General features: G+C 44.6%; 1 protein-coding gene across 2 annotated transcripts in view; it reads left to right on the forward strand.

Annotated features, from left to right (window-relative positions):
* ABCA2 (ATP binding cassette subfamily A member 2) overlaps window positions 1–25,853 on the forward strand; it is a 102,381-nt gene that overhangs the window by 15,575 nt on the left and 60,953 nt on the right. For both annotated transcript variants that reach the window (XM_081896236.1, XM_081896237.1), the window contains exons 2-7: window positions 13,194–13,287; window positions 18,599–18,710; window positions 19,944–20,110; window positions 21,551–21,678; window positions 23,345–23,443; window positions 24,156–24,341. In XM_081896236.1, coding sequence (XP_081752362.1) covers window positions 13,194–13,287; window positions 18,599–18,710; window positions 19,944–20,110; window positions 21,551–21,678; window positions 23,345–23,443; window positions 24,156–24,341 — 786 coding nt within the window. The remainder of the gene's footprint in view (window positions 1–13,193; window positions 13,288–18,598; window positions 18,711–19,943; window positions 20,111–21,550; window positions 21,679–23,344; window positions 23,444–24,155; window positions 24,342–25,853) is intronic.

A 25,853-nucleotide genomic window follows, 5' to 3' on the forward strand; every position in this document is an offset into this window, starting at 1 on the left:
ATTCAAGCAGCTGTTGCAGGCACAAGAACAAGCCTGGTCAGTAATTCTTTTGGTCAGTTGGCAACCATGCCCACCTCTCTTTTCTGCCCTCCTTTTTTTGCCTTATAGATTTTTTTGGTAGTCTAATACCAACTTGACACACCATGTGATTTTGTGCGTGTGTGTGGTTGTGTTGTTGGTGATGAGTGTTGTGTGCTTGTGTGCTGCTTGCAAGTCTAAACCGGATTCTGTTGCTATGGAAACGCAGCAAAGAATATCTTCTTTATAAGGCTGGGGCTTGTTTTGCAGTGGGAGCCAGCAAGAAAAAGGGACGGGTGGGGGGGGGGGAGAGACTGGTGGGATGGGGAAGAAAACAGGGTCAAGAGTTGCTGTGACCTGAAACAGACACTTTTTTTTGTCTGGAAGGTGTATTTGTGTCCATTTCCTGCCAAAACAGTTTCACTTGAACATAGACAGCAATTATCAAAGTTAATCAATAAGATGATGGAAAATTCTTAGCTTTGGGTTTATGCAAAGCTCTACTTTTTCACATTTAAAAAAAAAATATGAAAAAGTTTCCATTCTCCCCCCTGGTTTGGGTCCTTGTAGTGCAGTTTTTTTTTGGGGGGGGGGTCAAAGAAGCCCAATTCCAAACAAACAAACAAACCCCCGACTAGACAAAGATCCCAAACACATCTAAATTCTAAAAACACACCTTATGTGTTTGTTTTTAGAAGTAAAATATTTATGGAAAGAACTGCACAATGTGGTGTTTTTCTTTTGTTAAAGCAGCCTTTATGAAAACTTGACACACATTTTGAGGTTGGCCTACTTGTTCTCTCTTTTGGTGCAGTGAAATGGCCTTTGTGGAGAACTGACATGTTTTCAAACATGGGTCCTAAACTGGTGATCTTTCCATGTAGATTTATGGGGTGGGTGGGTATTTGTACATATGCGTGTATCCACAAGTCCAGTTTTACCACATGGCTCTTGAAGGCTGGATTTGCCTCAAGGTTGGGAATGTGGTTGGGAACGATTGCTCCTCTTCACAGTTTTTTTTCTTCTCCCCATCAATGGTTGTGATAAGCCAGCCCTCAGGCATCCATTTTAAGGTGTAAAAATCATGTGAAATTAAACACATTCATGAGCTGCGACACGGTTTCCACATCCTGTGGAAATATTGCCTTGTGGTTTCTTCGCTGTTTTGGTTGCCACTTCAAAAATCGTACCTGAATCCTCCGCATTAAGAATGCCACAGATTTAAAACTGATTTAATAGTCATTTCTTCTTCTGTGAGAACTGTAGCTTTTTGGGGGGAGTGGGGGAGAGAGATTTCTGCCAGAAGAGTCTCAGCAGCCTCATCACCAGGGTTGCCTTTTACATTCCCAGAATCCTTTGGGGTGGAAGCCATGTTTTCCTCCCTCTTTTTATTTGTTTGACACATAGAGACATTGCTTTATGAGGGATCCCATAAATATGAAAAGTGCCATTGGAGCTGGCAAGGCATCTTTTGTGACCATTTTAGCAACTTGTTTTTCACTGCCCATGGCAGCCATTTCGTGCTGGCACCCACACCACTTTTATCAATACATGAGTACTGGCATCTCAAACCCCGACTCCCCCCAAAAAGCATAGGGAGCCTAGTATAAAAAGTACCAGCTGCACATAACTTTACCCATAACCACTACTTGTATTTTAATAGTTTTGTTTGTGCCTAGTACTTTGCCAGCAGAATTTTATCATGTGCTCGTTAAAGGGTTGACATAGTAAAAGCGGGAAATGCTGTATCAATATATTTAGTTATATATGGACAGGGTCAGATAACAAAGTTGTTGTGAAGAAGACAGAAATGATATTGGGAAATGTGAACCATAAATAGCTTTCTGTATAAACTGTTGCTTCATATAAACATTGTTTAAATTACTCATGCATCTGTGCTTAACAAATCTCCCCATAGTCGTTAGATCCAGCAAATTGTCATCTATATTTTTCTTTTCTTCCTGTATTGGGGGGGGGGGGGGTAAGCGATAAAAGCTTAAATTGTTTTAATTCTCTAGATGTGTTAAATTTTTCCTTCTCTGAACCTCGGATAAATTATGTCAGTCCTAAGCACTTCATTTCTCTTTTCACTTCCATGTAACTGGAATTTTTCAAGTACTGAGTTGATATTATTAAATGCTCAGCTTGGTTATCTCTGTTCCTTGCTAGGATGTTGCAAGGAATAGAGATATGTGATATGAGGCCATGATTATCCCCATATCACAGCTGAAGCTGACCCAAGAGGGGTTTGTGCCAGCAAACACACAGATTCAAGGCCTTTGCAGGTCATACTGCTTTGCAACTCCAGCTCTGGGGAAGCAGATCAAACCTTGCTTGCCACGTTGCAGTATATGGCAGATGACCCCATGGGGACTGTAACTACGTACACTCTCGGAAGTGTGCAGTTGGTTTGTTGATTTTGTTTATACCCCACCTTTTCCCAAGAACCAGGTCTCAAGGAGGCTTACAAAGAATTAAAACGAGCATGGCTAAAACGCAGAAAGCCAGAAACATATAAAAGATGGTCGTTTAAAAGTAATTAAGCTACAGTGGAAGTAACATAACGTAAAGCCTTCCCCCACAAATATATTAAAATACAGATAATAAAAACAAGTGGTGGACATTGCTTTAGTGACCATCTGCAACAACCAAAATAATCCCCTCCAGATGAATGTTTATTTATTTATTATTTATTCATTGCATTTATAACCCCCCTCTTTCTCCAAGGAGCTCAAGTTGGCGTACATGGTCCTTCCCCTCCTTGTTTAATCCCCCAACAACCCTGTGAGGTGAGTTAGACTGAGAGGTGGTGGCCAGCCCAAGGCTACCCAGTCAGCTTCATGGCTGAGTGGGGATTCGAACCCTGACCTCTCCCAGGCCCTATTCCAACACTCTTAACAACTACACCACACTGGGCTACAACTCCCATTAACCCCAGCCATTATGATCAATGGTTGTTGGGGGGGGGGGGAGTTGTAGACCGCTGAAACTTTCTCTGTCCTTCCAATATCATTTCCGTGTCCAGATTATGGTTCCTTGTGGGAGTGTTGCTGGGTGCTTTCAAGACATGGGAGCAACATGCCTGTGGCGTATTCTAGTTTATACGAGAAGGTGCAAGTTTCGGCTGAACCTTCTATTTATTTTTATTCCATAAAATTTATATACGAATTGATTATAACACACGCAAACACCGACCGCTGCCAAAGAAAACGCAGAGTGGTTTATGGAAAGAATTTTCGTGAGAAAGAAAATGAGAAACCCTGGCTTGTTGCTACCAACACATACCATTCAGTGGGAGGTGCTTTCAGGATTTTCTAGGTACACTGTAGTGGATTGGGCCCTCTCCCTCACCCACAATTTGTTGACAATAACCTGTTCCTTATGCACAAGTTAAAGCTGGAAGTCTTGCCTGGCATCTTAGCATGGTGCTTTAAAAGTTGAGGGGCAAAGGGACAGGATATCCAGAGCTCCACACAAAAGAATGGGGCTCTCCCTGCATTGGCCCTGTCTCCCTGCATCTTGTGACTGTGTAGTGAATTGGCTCTTCTTCCTCATACACCTGCCTGGACCCTTAAAGCCAAAGAAGGTAGGAGGTGAGGGAGGGCCTTTTCAGTAGTGGCCCATGGTTACAGGGTGGCCTCCCCAGAGACACTTGCTTGGTGTTCACATTGTTGTCTTTTGGGTGCCTGGTGAAGATCTTTGTATCCCACCAGACATTTTACTGAGGGTTTTTAAAAATTATTTGCACTGTTCTTGTTTTCTGTTTTAAGATTTCACAGGGAACCTTTTGTTAATGAGTAATGAATAACAGTGGGTAGGAAGAAAAACCTCTTCGGTCAGTGAATGAGGCTGTCCTTACGTGACTAATCACAGATGCAGCCACTGTATTATAAAGGATGGTGTTTGCAGTTCTGGTGACTAGGGGTAACCTTTTCCCAGTTATTCTGTGCTCTCTGTCTGTAAAATATTGGTCTGCCTCACAGGCTTGTGGATAAGTTGTTATCATTATTAGTCTTGGTGAAACCTTCTTTCTTGCTTTTTCAAAAGCTAGAGCAGAAATGCTAGTGACATCTCTGAAATCTCAAAGCAAAACAAGTTTACCCCACCCTGAACTTGACACTGCCTGGCAGAAGCTGGCAAAGAAAATGGGTGTTAATGTTTCATGGCACAGAGTGGCAATTGTCAGAGAACTCTCCCCTCCAACAACAAGTAAACAAGGGGAGGGGCAACCTCCAAGAACAATGGTTGACACCCAAGCTGGGCTGGTTGCAGAGAGGAGCAGATTCTGCTTCCCTGGAGGAGACTTTGGAAGGAGTTTGCCTCTTAGGATGAAGGCCAGTTTAACAATTATGCCAACCAATCTGCATGACTTCTGAGTACAGTTTGCTCCAAAACTAACATAATGAACACCAATAGGTACAAATGTAAGGTTCTATGTTTAGGCAGGAATAACCGGCTGCAGAAATATAAGATGAGGGACACCTGGCTTGACACCAGTGTGTGTGAAAAGGATCTAGGGGTCTTCACAGGTCACAGTCTTGACCTGAGTCAACAATGTGATGCAGCAGCAGAAAAAGCTGATGCTATTCTAGCTGCATCAACAGAAGTCTAGTGTCCAAATCAAGGGAAGGAATAGTATCACTCTCTTCTCCCTTGTTCAGACCACACCTGGAGTCCTGTGTCCAGTTCTGGGTACTGTAATTTAAGAAGGATGTTGACAAGCTGGAAGGTGTGCAGAGGAGGGCAACCAAGATGATCAAAGGTCTGGAGACAAAGTCTTAAGAGGCATATAAGATGGGGGAACACCTGGCTTGTCAGTTGTACATGAGAGAAGGATCTAGGGGTCTTGGTGGACCACAAGCTTAACATGAATCAACAGTGTGATGCTGTAGCAAAAAAACCCATGCTGTTCTAGTCTGCATCAACAAAAGTATAGTGTCCATATCAAAGAAAGTAATACTACCCCTCTATTCTGGTCAGACCACACCTGGAGTCATGTGTCCAGTTCTGGGCACCACAGTTTAAAAGGATACTGACAAGATGGAAGGTGTGCAGAGGAGGGAGGCCAGGATAATCAAGGGTCTGGAAACCAAGCCTTATGAGGAATGGTTGAGGGAGTTGAGGATGTTTAGCCTGGAGAAGAGAGGACTGAGTGGGGATATGATAGCCATCTTCAAAACTGAAAGGCAATCCCATGAAAGATGGAACAAGTTTGTTTTCTGCTGCTCTGCGGGGTAGGACCCAAGCCAATGGATTCAAATGAAAAGAGAGGAGATTTCAGCTAAACATTAGGAAGAACTCTCTGATAGTAAGAGCTATTCAGCAGTGGAACAGACTATCTTGGAAGACTTTCCTTAATTGGAGGTTTTTAAGTAGATGTTGGATGGGCAGCTCTCGTGGATTCTTTAGATGCAATTCCTGCATTGCAGGGGGTTGGACTAGAATAGTTTTGGTATCCCTTCCAGCTTTACAATTCTATAATCATATTCTATAATTATTCTATAAATATATTCTCCATGCACACATCTACTTTGTAATCTCCTGGATGTACAAAACATTTCCTCAGAGATGAATCAGGAAGAGATGGCTTTCTTGCGGCATTCTGCCCTTGCCTGTGCCCCTGCCCTTGCCCTCTGGCTGAACCTCACAATGATTGCATCGGCGTGGAGGGCAGCATATAAGATAATGCATCCCTTCCAGGCAGGCCAGGGAAATCTCCACCTGTGCGTTGCATCTGCACATGGGAGTACGAGGTCAGGGCAAGGAACAAAGTCACACGCAAAGATTCCACTAGCTGCTAATCTGGCAGATGTTTCAGAAGAAGCATGCAAGGGTTTCTGGTAATTTATCTTCCTGCCTCTGGCAAAGTCCTCTCAGATAAGAGATCACAGCACTTCTGTTGTCTTCCAGGACGGATAATTCCTTTACTCCCTCACAAGTACTGACTCAGAGGATGGGCAATGTGGTTTCCTGTGCCAGCTGTGTCATCAGTGGGAGGCTATATTGTTGGACACCTGCCTTTCTTTACCGTCCATCTTAACAAGTGCCCCTTCAACTGCCTCATGAGACTTGGCTAGATAAGAAAATAGGAAGCGAATTCGCCCTCTGTGTGCTATTGGTTTACACATTCCTGGAGCTTAGATGGCAAATTATTGCAGCACCTTATACATAGGGCTTCCTTTGAAGATGGTTCAGAAAGTTCAGCTAGTGCAGGATTTGGCAGCCAGGTTGCTCACCAGGGCAAGACGGGTTGAACATATGACACAGATTCTGGCCTGACTGCACTGGCTGCCGGTTAGTTTCCAGGCCGAATTCAAAGGTTTTGACCTGTGAAGCCTTCAGTGGCTCAGGACCACAGTACCGCAAGGACTGCCTCTCTCCATGTGAATCTACCCAGATCCTGCAATCATCCTCTGAGGCCCTTCTTTGTGTGCCCCCTCCCTAAGAGGTCCAGAGGGTGGCAACATGAGAAGGGGTCTTTTCACCACTGGCTCCCCATTTGTGGAATGCTTTCCCTAGGGAGGTTTGGCTGGCGCCTCCATTGTACACCTTTAGGCACCAAGCGAAAACATTCCTCTTTAACCAGGCCTTTGACTGATTAAACAGTCTATGGACTAGGGGCGGGGTGTTATTGTTTTTATTTGTTATTGTGTTACATATTTTTGTGCTTTTATATTGTAAACCACCCTGTGAACCTCTGGTGAAAGGTGGTATAATTTAATAATAACAACAACAACAACAACAACAACAACAACAACAACAACAATAGCTGTCACCTGTCAGCAGTCATTCCTTCAGCTCTGCTGAAAGACCAGCTCCATCAGATACCTCCTTCCCCCGAACTGTTTTTATACCACCTGTTCATTATAAGTACTACTGTTTAAGAACTGGAGCCTGAGCTTGCTTTTTTCCTCTTCCTTCTCTGCTCCCTTTTCCTTGTGTGTTGTGCTGCTTTAGATTATAAACCCACAGGCAGGGAATGCCTTGTTTTAACTGACTACACTTTAAGCCACTGACTGAAGGGGGGGGAGGCGTGTTGGCTGACTCAGTGTCTCTCCTGAGAGTACCTGTAGGTGTATGGGAGGGGATGCAATGTCTTGAAAAGAAAGCTATCTTTCAAAGTTAATCCAACAACCAAGCCTGGCGAATCCCCCAATGTCTCTTCACCCCACACACATACATATTTCCGGAAGGCATCTTAAAATCACCACCTGCTGGGGAAGTGGAGCAGGATTGGGAGGGGTGGGAGAGAACTTTCTGTATTAATTACAGCAAATAATTCTGTGGCACTCTTAGAGACAAAAGTTTATGCCATGATGAAATCTCTAAAGACCGCTTCCCAGCTGCAGCTGCTTTGCAGGTTGGATTCAAACTCACACCGGCAAAATCAGAGTGCCCAGCTGAAGTGCATCAAGCACTCTTTAAACTAAATCCATTATTTTTTAATTTGCACTTGTAACAGAAAAAACCCCTAATATAATAATTGTGATAAAAATAATGATTGACAAAAAGCCATTACCAGCTGACGTTAACCAGAAAATGTTCCATCAGTTACGTGAGAGCAGTAGAACTTTTGAGTTGGAAGGTACTCAAAAAGATTGCCTAGCCCAATGCAGTGCAATGTAGGAATTGCAGCTAAATAATCCCTGATAAATGGTGGTCCAATTTCTGTTTAGAAAGTTCTAGCCAAGGGGAGTGCATGACCTTCCAATGTGGTGTGTTCCACTGCTGAACAGCTCTTACGTTAGAAAGCTCTTACGTTAGTCTCAATTTTCTTTCCTTTTGTGTGTGTGTGCAGGAAATTGGGTTTGGGAGGGTGCAATTTAGAGGCTCCATTTTTCAAATGAATAGAGAGCAGTGGATGTAGAAAACGCACAATGAAAACAATTTTTTGTCGTTCAGTGTGGGAAGAGAGTTTTGTACAGTATATCTGAATTTGATGTGTAAGAAAAGAAATCCCTCCAAACGGCTTAGAAATGTTCCGAGTCTTCCTTACCCTTAAAAATGCGTGATTTGTGAGTTGCTTTCACTGCAGTAAATCAGAGTCCACATATTCTTTCACTGCACCAAGACCTTTTAAAGTCCAGCAGTGCTTTCCAATTACGGAGTGAAGAGGTTCTCTCATTATAGCCAACACCCACGTAAGAAGTTCCTTAGGAACATTGCTGTTTGATCATCCCACAAGTTGAGAAGGGCAAGTTGTGGGAGGCTTGAATGGGGCATGTAAAAGTTCATGATACCTCTTCAGAAACAGCAGCCCCAAATTTGCATGCCAGAGGACATTCTTTCCGTAAGTGGAAACGTGCCAAAGCAGCACCCCTTGCATTTAGAAATCAGAATTCTGAATCTCAGTAGGCATTAATAGGAAAGTGTTCTGGATTGCAGTGCAGAGATGGAGGACACCCAAATTGATCAGGTTGACAGTCCTATGCCAGGGTGTGGCTGATTGTTGTGAACCCCTGCTCCCCGGGCATATATAGTTGCTTTTTAAATGGGAAAAAAAAAAGATGCGCTGGTACTCCTTACTTGGTGAGTACTGTCACAATCTGGATATATGGTGGTGGTTCTTTGACGCTGTGCCTTGGCAGCACAAAGTGATTTGGATAAATGTGCTGAGTCATCACGGCAGTGCTCTTTAATGTGTCAGGATATTCTCCTCCTCCGCCTTCTGCAAAACATGCTCTGAATTATTTGGCCTGTGCCACACACAACACCTCGTTTACTTATTTATTTAGAAAACGCGTTCTTCTCCCCTCTGTTGCGACACTAGCTTCTCTGCTGTGGCTGGGCAGGGCCCCAAAACTGACCCACTTAACCAGTAGCTGTCATCATCCATTTAAAAACCACCCAAGATTAAAAGGCAACACAAAAGCCACATAGCCAGTGCCAAAGTGTGGGTCTTTTTTTTTTTTTGCTGTGTTTCTTCTTGTCCAGTACTGTACACAGCTGGAGATAGCCCTGAAGTCACGGGCATCCAAGGAAGCAAAATGCTGGAAGATTCAGGACAGATAAATCAGTGCAGAGTTGAACTGTCAAACTGGCTTCTTCAGGAGGCAGCAATGGCCACCAACTTGGGTGGCTTTAAAAGAGGATTGAACAGATTCTTGGATGAGGATTATTATTATTATTATTAAGTAAAATTACAATAAAAACATAATAGGGGGAAAGGGGGGCCAATTTAAAATATGGGTTAAAATACAATTTAAAATGTAGCCTCATTTTAACAGTAGCCCATAGATCAAAACCATAAGGGGAGGGAAACATAAGGGTCAGACTGAGTCCAAACCAAAGGACAGGCGGAACAGCTCTGTCTTGCAGGCCCTGTGGAAGGATGTCAAGTCCCGCAGGGCCCTAGTCTCTTGGGACAGAGCGTTCCACCAAGTCGGGGCCAGTACTGAAAAGGCCCCGGCCCTAGTTGAGACTTGGGACCTCCAAAGTGTTGTCATTTATGGACCTTAAGGTCCTCCATGGGACATACCCGGAGAGGTGGTCCTGTAGGTACGTGGGTCTTAGGCCGCATAGGGCTTTAAAGGTCAAAGCCAGCACCTTAAACCTGACCCTGGACTCCACTGGGAGCCAGTGCAGTTGGTAAAGCACTGGATGAATCTGATCCTGCTGCAAAAAAACCCCGTAGGGAGCCTCGCCGCGGAATTCTGGACCCGCTGGTAGGGTTGTTGAAGGCAGGAGGGGAGAAGAGGGCTAATGTGTCCAAGTCTAGCCTGCAGTCTTCCTATAAGGGCATCTGGTTGGCCACAGAAAGGATCCTGGACTAGGTAGGAGATGGCGTGGTGACATACTGTGCCCTCTTGCCATTGCATGTTCTTGGTGGGATGCAAATAGGGGTGATTCATTGCTGGCGGAGGTTAGGAGTGGTTGTGGCGATGCACTTGCCAAGCATTTTAATTTCAATAAGTAAAAGAAAGGAAAGGGAAAAAGTTGACAAAGTTTTCGTTTTAGCTAAAAAATGAAAGCTTTCTATCTTATTGGTTACCTTTGAATGTGTTGATGTTGCTTTGGGGCTGCGTAAACGATATGTCAGAAGCTTCAGGCTGGGAATTGAGATGGGATCTGTTAATTACAGCACAATTAAAATTAGCACTTAAGCGGGAGCTTCTGATGGTCCCAGCGGCTCAGGACTAGCTGGCGAAGCTTCGGTAGATGGCAAAAGAAGTGAAATCAGAACCACTGAGTTGGAAAAAGAAGAGACCAGGGTTTGATTGTCCTTGTACTGTGCGTGGACTTAGCTGTATCTTTGGGGGCAAGGGAACCTGGGGAACTGCCTTACACTGAATCAGAGCATTGGTCAGCCAAGGTCAGTATTGTCTACACTGAGCGGCCGTGGCTCTCCTAGGTTTCAGATGAGGAGGATCTCACAGTCCTACTTGGAGATGCCAGGGATTGAATCAGTGACCTTCTTCACGCAAAGTGGACATTCTACCACTCAGCTATGGCCCTTCTCCATAAGAGGGGCTTTCTTGCTATAGCAGCCACCATAAAGTTAAGGGGAAAGGGTAAAGATAGCAGATAGGTTCACCAAAGGTCTGTCTAGCCCGATGTCCCATTTCCCATAGTGGTCAGCCAGTTGCCTTGGAGAAGCCAGAAACTGGGCATGGGAAGCAACAGCCCTTTTCTCCAGCATCTGCTATTAGGGGATAGACCGTTCCTGAAAAGGGAGGCTCCATGCAGCTGTCAAGCCTAATACTCACAGATAGATTCTTCCTTCCTCCCTCTATTAATTTGTTTAATTTCTGTGAGCCAAAGGCCTTCACCATGACTTAGGTCACTGAGTTTTGCAAGTTAACAGTTTGCATTGTGTGGAGCAATTCAATGGTTTACTTAAAAAAAACAAAAACATTTTTATTGGTTTTTAAACAAATACAAACCAGTTGTATTAAACACTTATCCAGCAGTACATCTAATGATGCTTGTTCTATCCATTTTTTCCAAAAAAATATTCATTTTATAAGATTTTATAACACAAATAAAAAACACAAACAGAAAAGACAAACCATACAAACAAATTCTTGTCATAACCTTATTTTTCTAAACATTGTTATGTGGGCTTCCCGAAGTCCCACCTATCTGATTTTCATTTTATTTCATCTTTAGCAGTTTGTTGTTGTTTAGTCATTTAGTCATTTAGTCGTGTCCGACTTTTCGTGACCCCCTGGACCAGAGCACACCAGGCACTCCTGTCTTCCACTGCCTCCTGCAGTTTGGTCAGACTCATGTTTGTAGCTTCGAGAACACTGTCCAACCATCTTGTCCTCTGTCGTCCCCTTCTCCTTGTGCCCTCCATCTTTCCCAACATCAGGGTCTTTTCCAGGGAGTCTTCTCTTCTGATGAGGTGGCCAAAGTATTGGAGCCTCAGCTTCAGGATCTGTCCTTCCAGTGAGCACTCAGGGCTGATTTCCTTAAGAATGGAGAGGTTTGATCTTCTTGCAGTCCATGGGACTCTCAAGAGTCTCCTCCAGCACCATAATTCAAAAGCATCAATTCTTCGGCGATCAGCCTTCTTTATGGTCTAGCTCTCACTTCTCTCTCTTTAGCAGTTTACATATATCATAATTTCTAACCATCTTTTTTTTAATCACACTTAAAATAACTTCACATTTTATCATTTACAAATAATACTATTTTAAAATACCCTATGATCTACTTCTAACCCTACAGCCTATATCCACTTCCAAAGCTATTCTAAGCTTGTTCTATCCATTGACTTCGACATACACATTCAATGTTCAAAGATATTACTTAACCATTCCGCTGGAGGAGGGGAGCGGTCCAGATCCCCTCCCACTTGTGAACTTCAGTTGGGTGGCTTAATTCTGTTTCCCATACAGTTCAAAGGCCATGAGCACCCGCCGCTTCATGATCAATTAGATTGCTCTATATTAGGAAAGTGACTTGCTTCATAAGGATTCAAACAAAGCAAGTGTTCTAGACCACGTCCCCTGCTCTTTAAACGCTGTGCAAGAGAATGAGCCTGAGCTACCTGAACCCAGGTAGTATGAGTGCCTTTTAATTTACCTTGTAGTTCCTCTTTGGAAATTGCTTTCCCTTTGGGAAGCAGGTCACAGATGGTGTGAATGCCTATGTCTTCCCAATCCTAGAACTGTTGATATTTGTCTGTGTGTCTGAAAGCTGGATGATTCAGGAACAAGAACAGTGGTGAAGGGTCAGGAACCAGTGTTTTGCTCCATGTTCTCCATGCCATCACCACTGATCTTGTAAACAGGTTGTCTGCTTTCCTTACCTCATTCAAGGACAAATGTGAGAGTGGGTGGCCTCTTATTGAAGGTGTGGAAGGGACCATTTTGAGTTGGGCCCATAGTCCTCTGTTCTTCTCCTGAGGGATGGGATCAAGTATATTTGATTTGAAAAGCAGCATAATATAACATTAAGTTAGGCATTCCCGTCCCTCCTTTTGCTTTGTCTATAGAGAGTTTTGTTGCTTATCCTAGAATGCAATTGTTTACTTGAGATATTGTTGTTGTTTAGTCGTTTAGTCGTGTCCGACTCTTCGTGACCCCCTGGACCAGAGCACGCCAGGCACTCCTGTCTTCCACTGCCTCCCACAGTTTGGTCAAACTCATGCTGGTAGCTTTGAGAACACTGTCCCACCATCTTGTCCTCTGTCGTCCCCTTCTCCTTGTGCCCTCCATCTTTCCCAACATCAGGGTCTTTTCCCAGGAGTCTTCTCTTCCCATGAGGTGGCCAAAGTCTTGGAGCCTCAGCTTCAGGATCTGTCCTTCCAGTGAGCACTCAGGGCTGATTTCCTTCAGAATGGAGAGGTTTGATCTTCTTGCAGTCCATGGGACTTGAGATATAGGTATCCTCTATTTCTGGGTTTTTTAACTGCTTTCAGTTACTGCATCTTATGTGTAAATCCCCTCTACAATTAATAAATTGTCAATACAGTAGTAATTAAAAATAATTAATGAATAATGCTTTCCTTTGTCTTCTTCCAGGCAGTTTCACTGAATGAAAGTTATAATACTATATATAAGCTGGGATGGGGGTGGGAAGAAAAACCTGACTCTCTTTGGCTGTATCTCTCTTTTGTACAGACTTGCGCTGGTGGTATTTGGGGGGAAGGCCCTGGCAAAGTTTCGGGTGCTGCTACTCCTGCTTCTGGGTCTCTCTGACTTTTCTCCTCCTCCTCCTTTCCCCAGTGGGTGCTGGCTTTCGAGATCTTCATCCCTTTGGTCCTCTTCTTCATTCTGCTGGGGCTACGGCAGAAGAAACCCACCATCCCTGTGAAAGAAGGTAAGCAGCCCTCTGGTGTTGGGGTCTTTTTCAGCAGGGGACCGGTCCACTGTCCCTCAGACCTTGTGGGGGCAGGATTATATTTTGAAGTGAAAAAATGAATGAATTCCTGTGCCCCAGAGATGCATTTTAAATAAAAGCACACATTCTACTCATGTAAAAACACCAGGCAGGCCCCACAAATAACCCAGAGATGCATTTTAAATAAAAGCACACATTCTGCCCATGTAAAAACATGCTGATTCCCGGAACATCCACGGGCCTGATTGAGAAGGCGATTGGGCCGTATCTGGCCCCCGGGCCTTAGTTTGCCTACCCATGCTCTGTGGACCTGGAAAGAGACCCACACATGCCAACCTTGTAAGATTAACCACCCCCATGTGGAGCCCATCACCCTCAATGAATTTGGAGTGAAATTTGAGGCCTTTCCATTTTCTCAGACCCAGCTAATCCCTTAATCCACAGGTGCAGTTTCCCTTGAATGTAGCGATGGATAAATCAGCAGGATAAACCTTTCTCACCTGCTTGCTGGAGGGAGACGTGCACTTCATGGCTCCTTTGTGCATATGCAGTGGAGCTGTGCCAAAGTTGCCTGGTTATGACAGCGAGATATTTGTAGGAAGTAACAGAAAATACTGGGCTGTAAAAACAACCACCACACGAAATAGCATTGTTAGCAGTTGCTGGAAGCCCAAACCTTTGTGCTCCTGCTTGTGGGTTTCCCATAATAGGAATCTGGCTGGCCACTGCGAGAACAGAGTGCTGGACTAGATGGGGCAGAAACTTGATCCAGAAGGGCTCTTGTTATATATTCTTTCTGTAGGTATATTCAGTAGAAACAGCCAAAGGTTTATGATGGGAAATGTTTAATGGGTTACATATTCACGGCAGCTAGAATACAGATGGTTGGAAATTAGTGGGGGGGCACCAAAGGCTTTAAATGTACAAATAAAATGCTACTATGTAATTTGGGAGAGAGCACTTTATGTGAAACTGACTCAAAAATTTCATGTGGCTGTAGGGCAGAAAAGCTTTTGCGGCTGACTTGTGGCCACTTATCCAGCACGCAAACAAAGACTCTGCAGGACAAACTACACCTGCTGCATTGCCTAATAGATGGTTGTGTTCATGTCTTCCTTTATATTGACATCAACAGTGTTCAGGTTCCCTCCCTGTGAAGTTTATTATTATTATTATTATTATTATTATTTAGATCTGAAATATGCCTTCATATTGGAGAAAAGGGTGGGCTGTTTGGTCATTTTTCTTTTTCAATATGTAACACAAAGCGGCGTGGGTTTTCTTGCAACCATAAAACTCAATAAATGTGTTTAAAAAGAAACTCCAGGGGTAAACACTTTTTCACAGTGCTACGTCTGTGAAAGGTTTCACACCTGTTCAGTGTTTGCCTGCAAAAGCCCAAGTTTGCCCAAGGAGGGGAGAGGAGGTGTCAGTAGCAGCCTGAAGACAGAGGAGCTTGCAGGTTCCTGAATTTTGGTTGGAGAGGCGTTCTCAATCTCTCTTCTGGAATGCTAAAACTGATGAGGCACCTCTCTCGAGTCATCTGCACAGGTTAACGGCCCTGGGCCTAGATACTGAATAGAGAAGAGTGGGCAGCAACTCACACAGAGGCATAATGACCAGCCTTCTCCAAGAGCGGCTTGTCGAGCTGGTTCAACGTCTCATCATTCCACAGAGGGAACAGAAACACCCACTCTACTTGAAGTGGACTGGAAAGTGAGAGCACAGAGAAGGCATGAGAAGAGCCCTGCAGCTTGATCAGGCCTAAGGCCTCCCCTACTGTCACAGTGTGGTGCAGGAAATTATAAAACTCTGCAAGGCAAGGAGAGAGTGGATGGATAAAAGTTTTTCTCCCTCTCTCAGAACTTCATTGTTAACATCCAGTGAAGCTGAATGTTGGAAAATTCAAAACACTTTTTTTTTTAAGGACTTATTGGTACAGTGCATAGTTAAACTATGGAACTCACTCCCTCAGGAGGCTGTGATGGCCACCAGCTTGGATGACTTTAAATGAGGATTGAACAAATCCATAGGAATGTTTGGTTCTTGCCGCCTGGTATGTTTGCAGACCACTGGAGCGGTTGCCAGACCCTCAGGATGTCTGTTGCTTTCAGAGACCATAACATTCCAAGAAGCCAAACCAAATTGTGGAAGGTCATAACTTGGCAGTAGAGCCCCAGCTGTGCAGGCCCTCCACTTAAAAAGAATATCGTATAGCAGGTGACCAGGAGGAGCTCGGAGCTTTTGCCAGCTGAAACTGATCAGATGCTGGACCAGAAGAGCTCAGAGGTCTGACTTCCCAGAAAGAGTCGCGCATCAGTAGAAATCTCTTCATGTCTCAAGATCAGCATGGTGGGCAACCACAGCTGTAACGGTTGTCCTTACACGGAGTAAGGAGCCCCTTTGAGTTTAAGTAACGGCTTTGCAACAAATCTTTTTGGCACTACCTTCCATGCTTCAGTTGCTTGGAGAGCTGGTTTGCCAGAAAGCTACACATGCAGATAGATGCTCTGAGGTCAAGCAGGAGGGCTAGCTAATATCTCATAAGGTAGAACCAGGGTTCAATATGACAGTAACAGATTGGAGGATTGGGCCAAAAAGTAACAAAATGAATTTAAATAGGGACAAATGTACAATTGCACATGAGGATGCGGAATTCCTGACTTGACAGCAGGACGTGTGAAAAGGATCCAGGGGTATTAGTAGACCACGATCTTAACATGAGTCAACATTGTCATGCAACAGCAAAAAAAAAGGAATACTATTCTAAGCTGCATCAACAGAAATCTTGTGTCCCAATCAAGTGTAGTAATAGTTTCACTCTCTTCTACCTTGGTCAGACGACACTTGTAGTACTGTGCCATTCTACTTTTCTAGAAAAAGAGGAGCTGGAACTCACAGTGAACATCTCTCTTGTTCTCTTATGATGGCAATGCCGCCCACCTGAGAGGTACTGGAACTGAGTTCCAGCGAGTTCCGGCTGAAAAACATCCCTGGTACTGTGTCTCATTGTGGGCACCACAGTTTAAGAAGGATATTAACAAGCTGGAATGTGTGCAGAGGAGGGCGACCAAGATGACCAAGGGTTTGGAAACCAAGCCTTAGGAGGAACAGTTGAGGGAGGTGGGTACGTTTAGCCTGGAAAAGAGGAGACTGAGAAGAAATACGATAGCCATCTTCAGATATCTGAAAGGCTGTCACATCACATGGAAGATGGAACAACTTTGTTTTCTGCTGCCCCAGAGAGTAGGACCTGAACAAATCGATTCAAGTTACAAGAAAGGAGATTCCAACTAAACTTTAAGAATAACTTTCTTAGAGTTAAGAAAGTTTGTTAGAGAGTGGGATGGACTCTCTTGGAAGGTGGTGGACCCTCCTTCCTTGGAGGTTTGTAAGCAGAGGTTGGAGGCAGTCTATCAGGGATTATTTAGCCATTGCTTGCATTGCAGGGGGTTGGAATAGGTGACCCTGGGGTACCTTCCAGCTCTGCAATCTATGTTTCTAAGCAGCCATTGTCACCTTTCAGTTGTATCTCCATAAAGCCATTATTGTGATGTTTATGTTTTAGGATGTTTTACTTTATCTCATACATTTTTTTCTCTCCTCCCCACCCTCATTTTTTCTTTCTCCCCATCTTTGAAATATGCTTTGTGTCTCCTCTAGTCTGTAAGTTGAGTTTCCCTTTTCTTTTTCTCTCCTGCCCCTCCTTTTGCTTTGTTCTGGGGAAATGTGGCCATATTGACTCAACCCAGCTTTCACCAACCTGGTGTTCTCCAGATGTTTTGGACTAGAACTCCTATCAGCCTCTCCAAGCACACCCATGCTTCCCGCATCATCTAGCTGTGCTGCCTGAGGCTGATGGAAGTTGTGCTTCAAAACATCTGGATGGCACCAGATTGGCATAAGCTCATCTAACCCTTTGGACTTCTGCAACTAATATATAACTCAATTTAACCCTCATTTTTCTCACCCTTCCACTTCCTTCTTAACTTGTTGGGATGCTATTGAAATCATAGTGCTGTAAATTGTACTCCTAAGGTCTCTGCAGATTTTAATCTGCAGCAAAGCCAGATTCAGTCATCTGTTTGCAACAGTTTGATACCAAAGAGCCTTAAAAGTCTGAGTTGATGGGATACCATCAACAATGGTATCCCATTGTTCACAATGTGGTTTGCTCACCATACTCTAGATCCACCAGCCTTTTAGTTCCATTTGTGGCTTAGCTTTCCTTCCTTGCTTTGCATTCCCCGTTTTCTCTCCTGACTAGCTGCAGTTTGGGGAACTAAATACATATGCAGATCTACAAGTGATGGGCCAAAGACTATATGGAAGGCATAGGGTGGTTTGTGCTGGGCTTATTCATCTCTTGCTACTCACCAACCTTCTTTCTCTTTCCTTCTAACCTACCTTCACCCTAGGATGTTTTTAACTGGCCAGCCAGAGAGTAATGCTCCTTTGAAAGGGATGGAAGGTCATTGGTTGCCTCACTCTCCACGGAAGCAAACAGGATTTTAATTCATTAGGCTTCAGGGATCTTTTTCCTCTTTGACTTTAAACCTAGAGAGTAGCAAGTAAACTTAGTGTTGAGCTCCTAAACACGTTCAGTCAGAACTAGATGCAGACTGGAGCTAACAAACTGACACCGTCAGTGGTGTCTGGTGAGTGGATCTGTGCACATTGGCACAACGGCATCCCTTAATCCTCTTTTTCTTCCTTTGCGTCATGCTTGCTGGCGTCATTTGGCAGTTTCAGGATTGTGTGCTATTAGTTGAATTGCCCTGTGGATGCCTATAATCCAGCAAGTTTTTAAAATAATCAGTTTTGACATCAATTTCAAACATTTGGGGGCTGCAAATGCTCTTCCATTATGACTCGGAAATAAAGAGGTTTTGGAGAAATGTTAACCTTTGAAATTTGGAGAGCAGTGGGCTTAGCTTCTGAATAAGCACTGAATTCTGAAATGCAAGGGAGAATTTTGTCTTGATTCTATGCCCCAGTTTGTAATGAGTTTGCACCGTCACGCCACATGGGTTTTGTATGTGGGTGTGGGTGCAAATAGCCATTCAGTATCGGCTTCTATCTGTTGACTTTATATCATGAGCAAAGTGGAGAGGATGACTTCTGACCCTTCAACCCTCTGAGCTGCACTCTCTGAATACTGTTTAACTTAACTGAAGAAACTTAACTAGCTGGTACTGATCCAGCACGTGCGCTTCTCTATGAACTACTTGTGGGTCTCCCTGCCCTATAAATTCCCGCCTCCCCTCCTCTTTCTTCTCCCCTTCTCTAGCATACTACACAGCAGCCCCTCTCACCTCTGCTGGGATCTTGCCAGTGATGCAATCCCTGTGTCCCGATGGACAGCGAGATGAATTTGGCTTCTTGCAATATTCCAACTCCACGTGAGTCCACCTCTTTGTTTCCTAACCTACGCGGGAGTCGTCTTCCATCTGAAGGGGGCACCATGTTGGCAAAGACTGCATTATACAGTGGCCTGCTCAAATAAGAGAGAAAGGCTTCATATATACAGCAGATGCGCCTTCTCTGATGCCAATAGGCAGGGAGTTCCAAAGTTTGGGTGCTGCCGCATTAAAATATTCGATTTCTTACAGGCAGGACAGTATTGTGTGTCACCTGTAACAGTGTCCGTTCCACTGATTTATACATTTGAGTGGGCACATAGCCAATAAGGTTATCCTGCAATGATGGTCTTTTAGCTGGGGCATTTAAAATTCCATGTGCATAATGCAAAGTCTGTGTGCATACACACACACGCATTTTAGAGGAGTATTGACATAAGCAGCCAAGTGTCTGGTAGGTAGCAGCAGAAGGTTTCATGGGCATGGACTTTGTGCTACCAGATGCAAGGCCTGTTTTCCTAAGCTGACACATATGGGTGCAGAAGGTGGAAAAATCATAAGAGGCAGGATTAAATGATGATAAAAGGCAATGGTGATAAAATGTAAACAGCACAGTCTGTGCTAATTTGATGAAAGGTTAAATGCATGCAAATTAAACACAGTGATGATTTGTAACAGCAGTTCTTGGAAGTAACATTAGTATTGCTAAGCTGATCAGCACCTGTAATCAGTGGCGTAGCTAGCAGCTAGGGCACCTGGAGTGGCACACATGCCGGGCACCCGGGGGCCGCCCATGGGGGCGATCAGCGAGGTGATCTGCGGCGATCCCCGCCCAGGGGGGATTTTGTCACCCCCCTCAGAGATGGCACCCGGGGCAGACCACATCTACCGCACCCCCTTCCTACGCCTCTGCCTGTAATGGAGCAGGAAGTCACTGGTTTTTTTTTTATCCAGTGGTAACCCTGCTCAGAGTAGACCCACTGAAGTTAATTGGCATCACTAAAAGGCTCATTATTTACAACAAGTCTACCCTGAATGAAATTTAGTCGCACGCAACCCATTGTCTCAGTTAAGGCCTGAACACCCAGACCAAAATTTTATCATTCTTAGTTCCAAGCCAGCTGAATTCCTCTGTTAGAGAGAACTGCAGTGTCACAAAAAGTTTGCTCCAGGTGCACCTGTTGGAGGTGTGGTGTTGACACTTCCTCCTTCCCCGCTCAGTGCCCCCTCCTTTGCAGCTGTGATAACTCTTGGTTGGTTTGTCCTTTCTCTTAGAGTAACGCAGTTGCTGGAGAGGCTCAACGAAGTGGTGGAGAAGAGTAACCTGTTTGATCCAGATCATGCTGGCCTGGAGGAGGAGTTGGAGTCCTTACGGCGCCACCTGGAGTCTCTCAGCAGCAGTGAACCCAACACCATGGAGACTCATTTCAGCAACCGGGCAGGTGAAGTCCGAGGCTGGACCTTGCAGGGCGAATATCTGTAGCTCAGTGGCAAAGCACATGACGGAACCTAGATTACTGTAACGTGTTATTAGATTTTGGGAACTTCTGCTAGTGCAGAATTTGGCAGCCAGGTTGCTCACCGGGGCGTGATGCTTTGAGCTAATTGCACCAATCCTGGCACTAGCTTCCAGTTACTTTCCAGGCCCGATTCAAAGTGCTGGTTTTGACCTATAAAGCCTTAAAGAGCTCAGGACCACAATACCTGGGGAGAAAATAGTAAAGATCTGGTGAAGAGAGCACAGCAGAGGTAATATTTTCTGAGAATCCTCTGGAAAAAATAATCTCTCAAAGGACCTGTTGATGGCATTGTACGGTTGAGAGCATTAACTTATGGTCTTTGTGTGTGGTTTGAGAGCTGCACAGTCAGGGGAAAAACAATGCTGTCCAGGGTTGTAAAGACTACGGAGAGAATAATTGGGTGCACTCTTCCCACCTTAGATCAAATCTATGCTTCCAGGTGTCATAAGAAAGCTGCAGAGATAGCGCAGAATAGTGCCCACCCTGGAAATGATCTCTTCCAGCTTCTGCCTTCTGGAAGAAGGTACAGGGTTATAAAGACTAGGACTAGCCGCCTGAGAAACAGTTTCTATCCAAATGCGATTTCGGTTTTAAACGCAGTGTAAGGTAGTCTTTATGGGAGTACAGTCATACCTCAGGATAAATATGCTTCAGGATAAGTATTTTCGGGTTGCGCTCCACGGCAACCCAGAAGTAATGGAGCGCGTTACTTACGGGTTTCGCCACTTGCGCAAACGGTCAAAATGACGTCACGCGCATGCGTTGAAACGGCAAAACGGGACCCGCACACGCGCTGATGCGTCTTAACATTCCATTCGGGATGCGAACGGGGTTCTGGAACGGATCCCATTCACATCCCGAGGTACCACTGTATATTGTATTTAATTATGGGGTATCAGAGTTTTTAGGGGGTTAACCAGGCTGGGATAGCTGGGTTAGCAGGCTTGTTGGTTTTTGAATGTCTGACGTAGATTTTTTTGGCTGGTTAACGTTCTATGGCCTTTTAAATGTGTTGTGGAAACGGGGATTATTGGTTTGTGTTTGTTCTTATTTTTATTGTATATTTTGTGTTTTTTTATATTGTAATTTTTTGTGGTGAGCTGCCCTGAGATCTAAGGATGAAGAGCAGAATACAAATATAATAATATAATAAAATAACAACCTGAAAAATCTGCAGGTTCAGTCCCCACCATCTCCCATTAAAAGGGTCAAGTAGCGGATTAGAGGGAGGTGCTTGGGGTGGAACCCACGATGCCCTGCATACAATGCTGCTGCCCAACAGCTGAATGGCAACCCACTGGTGACAATCCCTGCCTTCCCTCCAACTTTATCATTTTTGCTTTTCCTCCCCTGACCCTGCAGCCCCCGGCTTCACGCTGGACTCGACTGCCAAGGACAAGCTGGAGTTCCAGCGGTTCCTCATGCAGAACCTTTCTCTATCCAACGAGACTGCTGAGCTGTTGGCAGGGTCCAAAATTAACCTCAAAGAGGTATGTCATTATTATTTGGCAGTGGGTGGGGAGGAGGTACCTGGGGGGGGAAGTTGCAGTTCCTGAAACCAGAGCTTGGCACATTGTTTGGCTGCATGTTAGGGTTGGTCAGGCAGTTAGAGCTGCACCTTAAATTATTGGCTGTTGTAATTATCCAGTGTGTTCATGTCCCACATTTCTCCCAAGTTGGGATTCAAGGCAGCTGGAGAACATTTTTAAAAAAGGTAATAAAAACAAAATGGTTAAAAGCGATAGTTAAAATGCATTAAACACATACATTAAAACATTTAGGTGGGTATATTCCTTCTTTTCTTGTACTCTTTTTTCTGATCCCTTGATTTGAAATTTTGTTATCCCACCCTTGTTTGTTTTGGTTGTTTTGCTATTGTTCCGTTGGTTTGATTTGTTCTACTTTTACGTACATTGTACACAATGATGTAAAAACTTAATACATTAAAAAAGGAATTCTGTTTAAAAACGAAACAAAGCAAACATTAAAACACATTTGGAAGCAGAATTGGAATAGAATTTGGCCTGACAGCAGCCCAGTGGTCAGCATGGTCTGCACCTTAATTTTCAAACACCTGTCTGAATAAGAAGATCTTAGACTGCCAGACTGAACTTTAGATAATTTTTGGCTTTAAATTTGGTATATTTATGGCCACCCCATTAGCTTACTTTGCTGCTGCTGTCTACATTACGGCCCTGCTAGGAATGGCAGACGTTGTTTTCTCTCTTCCCCCAGGATTTCCCCCCTCCCCCAGCAGCCTTCCCCAACCAGCTGCAACTCCAGTCAGTGGTCAGGGGTGTTGGAAGTCCAGCCACATTTTAAGGAAAGGAGGATGAGGGAGGCTGCCTCAGAGGAAGGGCCTGTGATGATAGAGTGTTGGTTCTGAACACCGTCTGAGTGAGAGTGGCGCTTCCTGCCTTCACTCTAGCATGACCAGCAGGTGACAAAAACAAGAAAAAGGGCAGTTGCCACAACTGCCTTCCAGTGAAAGGGTAGCATTGGGATAGTTTGGCTAACCTTATCCAATCCTTGCCTGTGAATTTTGGCTCTGCCTTACTTTCTTATTATAACTACATTTATATCCCACCTTTCCTCCAAGGAGATCAAGGTGGTGTCTGTGGTCCCCGCCTTTCTATTCTACCCTCACAACAACCCTGTGAGGTAGGCGAGGCTATGCTCTGTCTCTAGAGTCATGTCTCTGGAGCTGCAAAATTGATTCCATGCTCTCATCTTGGACATAGATTCTCTGCCAGAGGAGCAAGAACAACAGTTGCAAACCCCAGAACACCCTGATGTAGCAGTGGAAGGCGCAGTGTATAGAACAATTCCTGTCACCCCCTAGAGAAGAAAGAGACATGTATGGAGTGTATGGAGCAATGATTCATTGTTTCAGTTGTCTCTATACTAATGCACAGCATATGAGAAACAAACAAGAAGAATTCAAGCTCTTAGTACTGGATGACAAATATGACCTAATAGGCATTACTGAAATCTGGTGGAATGAGACTCATGAATGGAATGTAGAAATTGAGGGGTATTACCTATTCAAAAGGAGGAGAGAGGAGGGGAGACTACCCCTGTTGGAATACCAGCTCTGCCAAGAATGTAAGGTGCCAGAATGATGTAAGGTGCCAGCTAACTATTTCTCCACTCCAGGTTTACCGACTGTTTTTTGGCACCTCTCCGGTCTCCGCAGAGGGTTTCCATGAGCCATGGGACCAATTTAGCACAGCTGAGAAGCTTCTTCACCTGGAGGTGAGAAGGTTGCCCTGTGGTCTGGAGTAGACAGGAACAGACCACAGTGGGTTGCCAGTTGATTTTGGATGAGTCACATTCTGCCTGCCAGCTACCGGGGTTCTTACATAGAAGGTTGGGCTATCTGGGCCCTTTGGGGCCCCTCTGGGTGTCTGAAGCACGTAGCCAAGATCCACTCATTGCAGACTACCTGTGCCTTTAACTCAGTGATGGGGAACTATTTTCAGCCTAAGACCCGCATTCCATCACAGACAAGCTTCCAGAGTGGTTGCATGAGAGTGCTGGGTGCGGCCAGAGGCAAGAATGGGCAGGGCCAGAGGCAGAAATACGAGCAGAAACAGATGTGGCTCTTAACCATATTCAGTAGCCTGCATTTGAGCCATGCAAAACTCAGATCCATCTCTATCCAGGCGAACAAGCTACATGTTCACAATTGAAGGGCCCATTCCAGCAAGGCAAAAGCTCTCAAGGATGTTGTGGAACAAGGCCGGTGAAAAGTGTGGTCCTGGGGGCCAGATAGGGAGGCTTGAATGGCCTCATTCAGTCCCTGGGATAACCCAGCAGCCTCAGCTTTTGCAACTGGAGTCCATCCGTCTGTCCATCTGTCTGGGACCCTCCCTCCCCAGCCAAGTGAAAAGGAACAAGCAAGGCAGGGAGGTTTTGAGACTTTATTCTTCCTGATCATCTCCCTTGCCTCTTTTCTCTTTACCAGGAAAGTCTTCTCGGCAGCTGGAGGACCGTGGAAGATGGGCTGGTCCGCCAGGCCTTACGCCATCCTCAGAAGGGCTCCCACAAGCAGGCCTTCCTGCACCTCCTTTCTCATGCCTTGGGCCTTGCTAGCCCTACCACAGAGTCTTCCAGTACCTACAACCCCCAAACCTTTGTAAAGGACATGGAGGTGAGAGACTGAGGCAGGACTTTGTGTTGGTTGGTGGGAAGTAGCCAGGGGTGGGGGCTACTGGAACCTCCTGGGCAGGATAACCCAACAACCTACCATGGGCTGGAACTGAGTGGTGGACCCAAGTTGGTGGTTTCTATTTGGGGCATAATCCATATAATTCAGTGTGGTTTCAGCTACATCTTGTAAACTGCTTTTTCTTTTTCATGGGACCTGTTGCAAGGCCTTCCTTCCTTCCTTGTTTGTTTGTTTGTTTGTTGAGGTGCTTATTTATACCTTGTCCTTTGGCTCCCCAATGTGGAGGTGCTCAAGACAGCTTTATGTGAGAAAGTAGTAAAAATGACAGCAAAATAAATAAAGATCTGACCCCCGATAACTTGCGACTGGTTTTGTTTATCTTCCTCCAGAACAGAGTGAGATCAGTTTTTGTTTTCAAGCTTCCTACATTTAGGGAACTTGAAAATCAGTCGTGTTTTAGTTGAATACACAGAAAGGACAAAAGAGATTCCTCTGCAAAAATGTCATCACCGTAGACACACCTTAACCTTTTTCAACCTGTTGTCCTACAGATACTTCGGAGTACAACTCCCACCTGCCCCACCTTCACACACAGGCCAGGACTGATTGGAATTGTAGTCCAAACACCAGATTTGGCAGGTGCTGCTAGACAGCCAAATAATTGCAATAAAAAAATAAAATATCTGTTGCTCTATTTTTGCTATTACTGTATTTTTTTTGGGGGGGGGAGTTAATTGGATGGTATGCAGCGAAGTTTTACTTATTGAAATTAATGGACCTAAACATAGTCATGCTCATTAATTGCAGTGGGTCCATTCTGAGTAAAACTTCGTAGAATACCACCCCATCTATGGGCTCTTTGCAATGTAGTCACCCACTGTTTCCATACACACAGGTCTTTTTTACCCAACACAATGTGTTTCTTGGAAATGGTTTGTTAGATGAACGTTCGCTTAAAGAGTTGACAATTTCCTTTTATTCTGATGGGGAAATTTCTAATGCGTTGCCAACTACACAGTTTTAGCCCCAAAAGAACACACCCAGGAAAACCCAGGGAAAAAATGCTCTCTGATTTGTCTGATAGTTCCCCCTCCTCCCTCCATTCCTCAGCCAGCCAGCCAAAAGCAAACAAGGAAGTAAGAAATGCTCTCTCTTTGAATATCTGAATCTATGGTGTGTACTGTATTGTGAGGTTTGGGTACTACCGTATTTTTCGCTCTATAAGACGCACCAGACCACAAGACGCACTTAGTTTTTGGAGGAGGAAAACAAGAAAGAAAATATTCTGAATCTCAGAAGCCAGAACAGCAAGAGGGATCGCTGCGCAGTGAAAGCAGCAATCCCTCTTGCTGTTCTGGCTTCTGGGATAGCTGCGCAGCCTGCATTCGCTCCATAAGACGCACACACATTTCCCCTTACTTTTTAGGAGGGAAAAAGTGAGTCTTATAGAGCAAAAAATACGGTAATTCATCATGTTTGGAGAAGTGAATTTTA

This window comes from Podarcis melisellensis, assembly GCF_964234715.1.
Source record: "Podarcis melisellensis genome assembly, chromosome: Z".
Lineage (NCBI taxonomy): Eukaryota > Metazoa > Chordata > Lepidosauria > Squamata > Lacertidae > Podarcis > Podarcis melisellensis.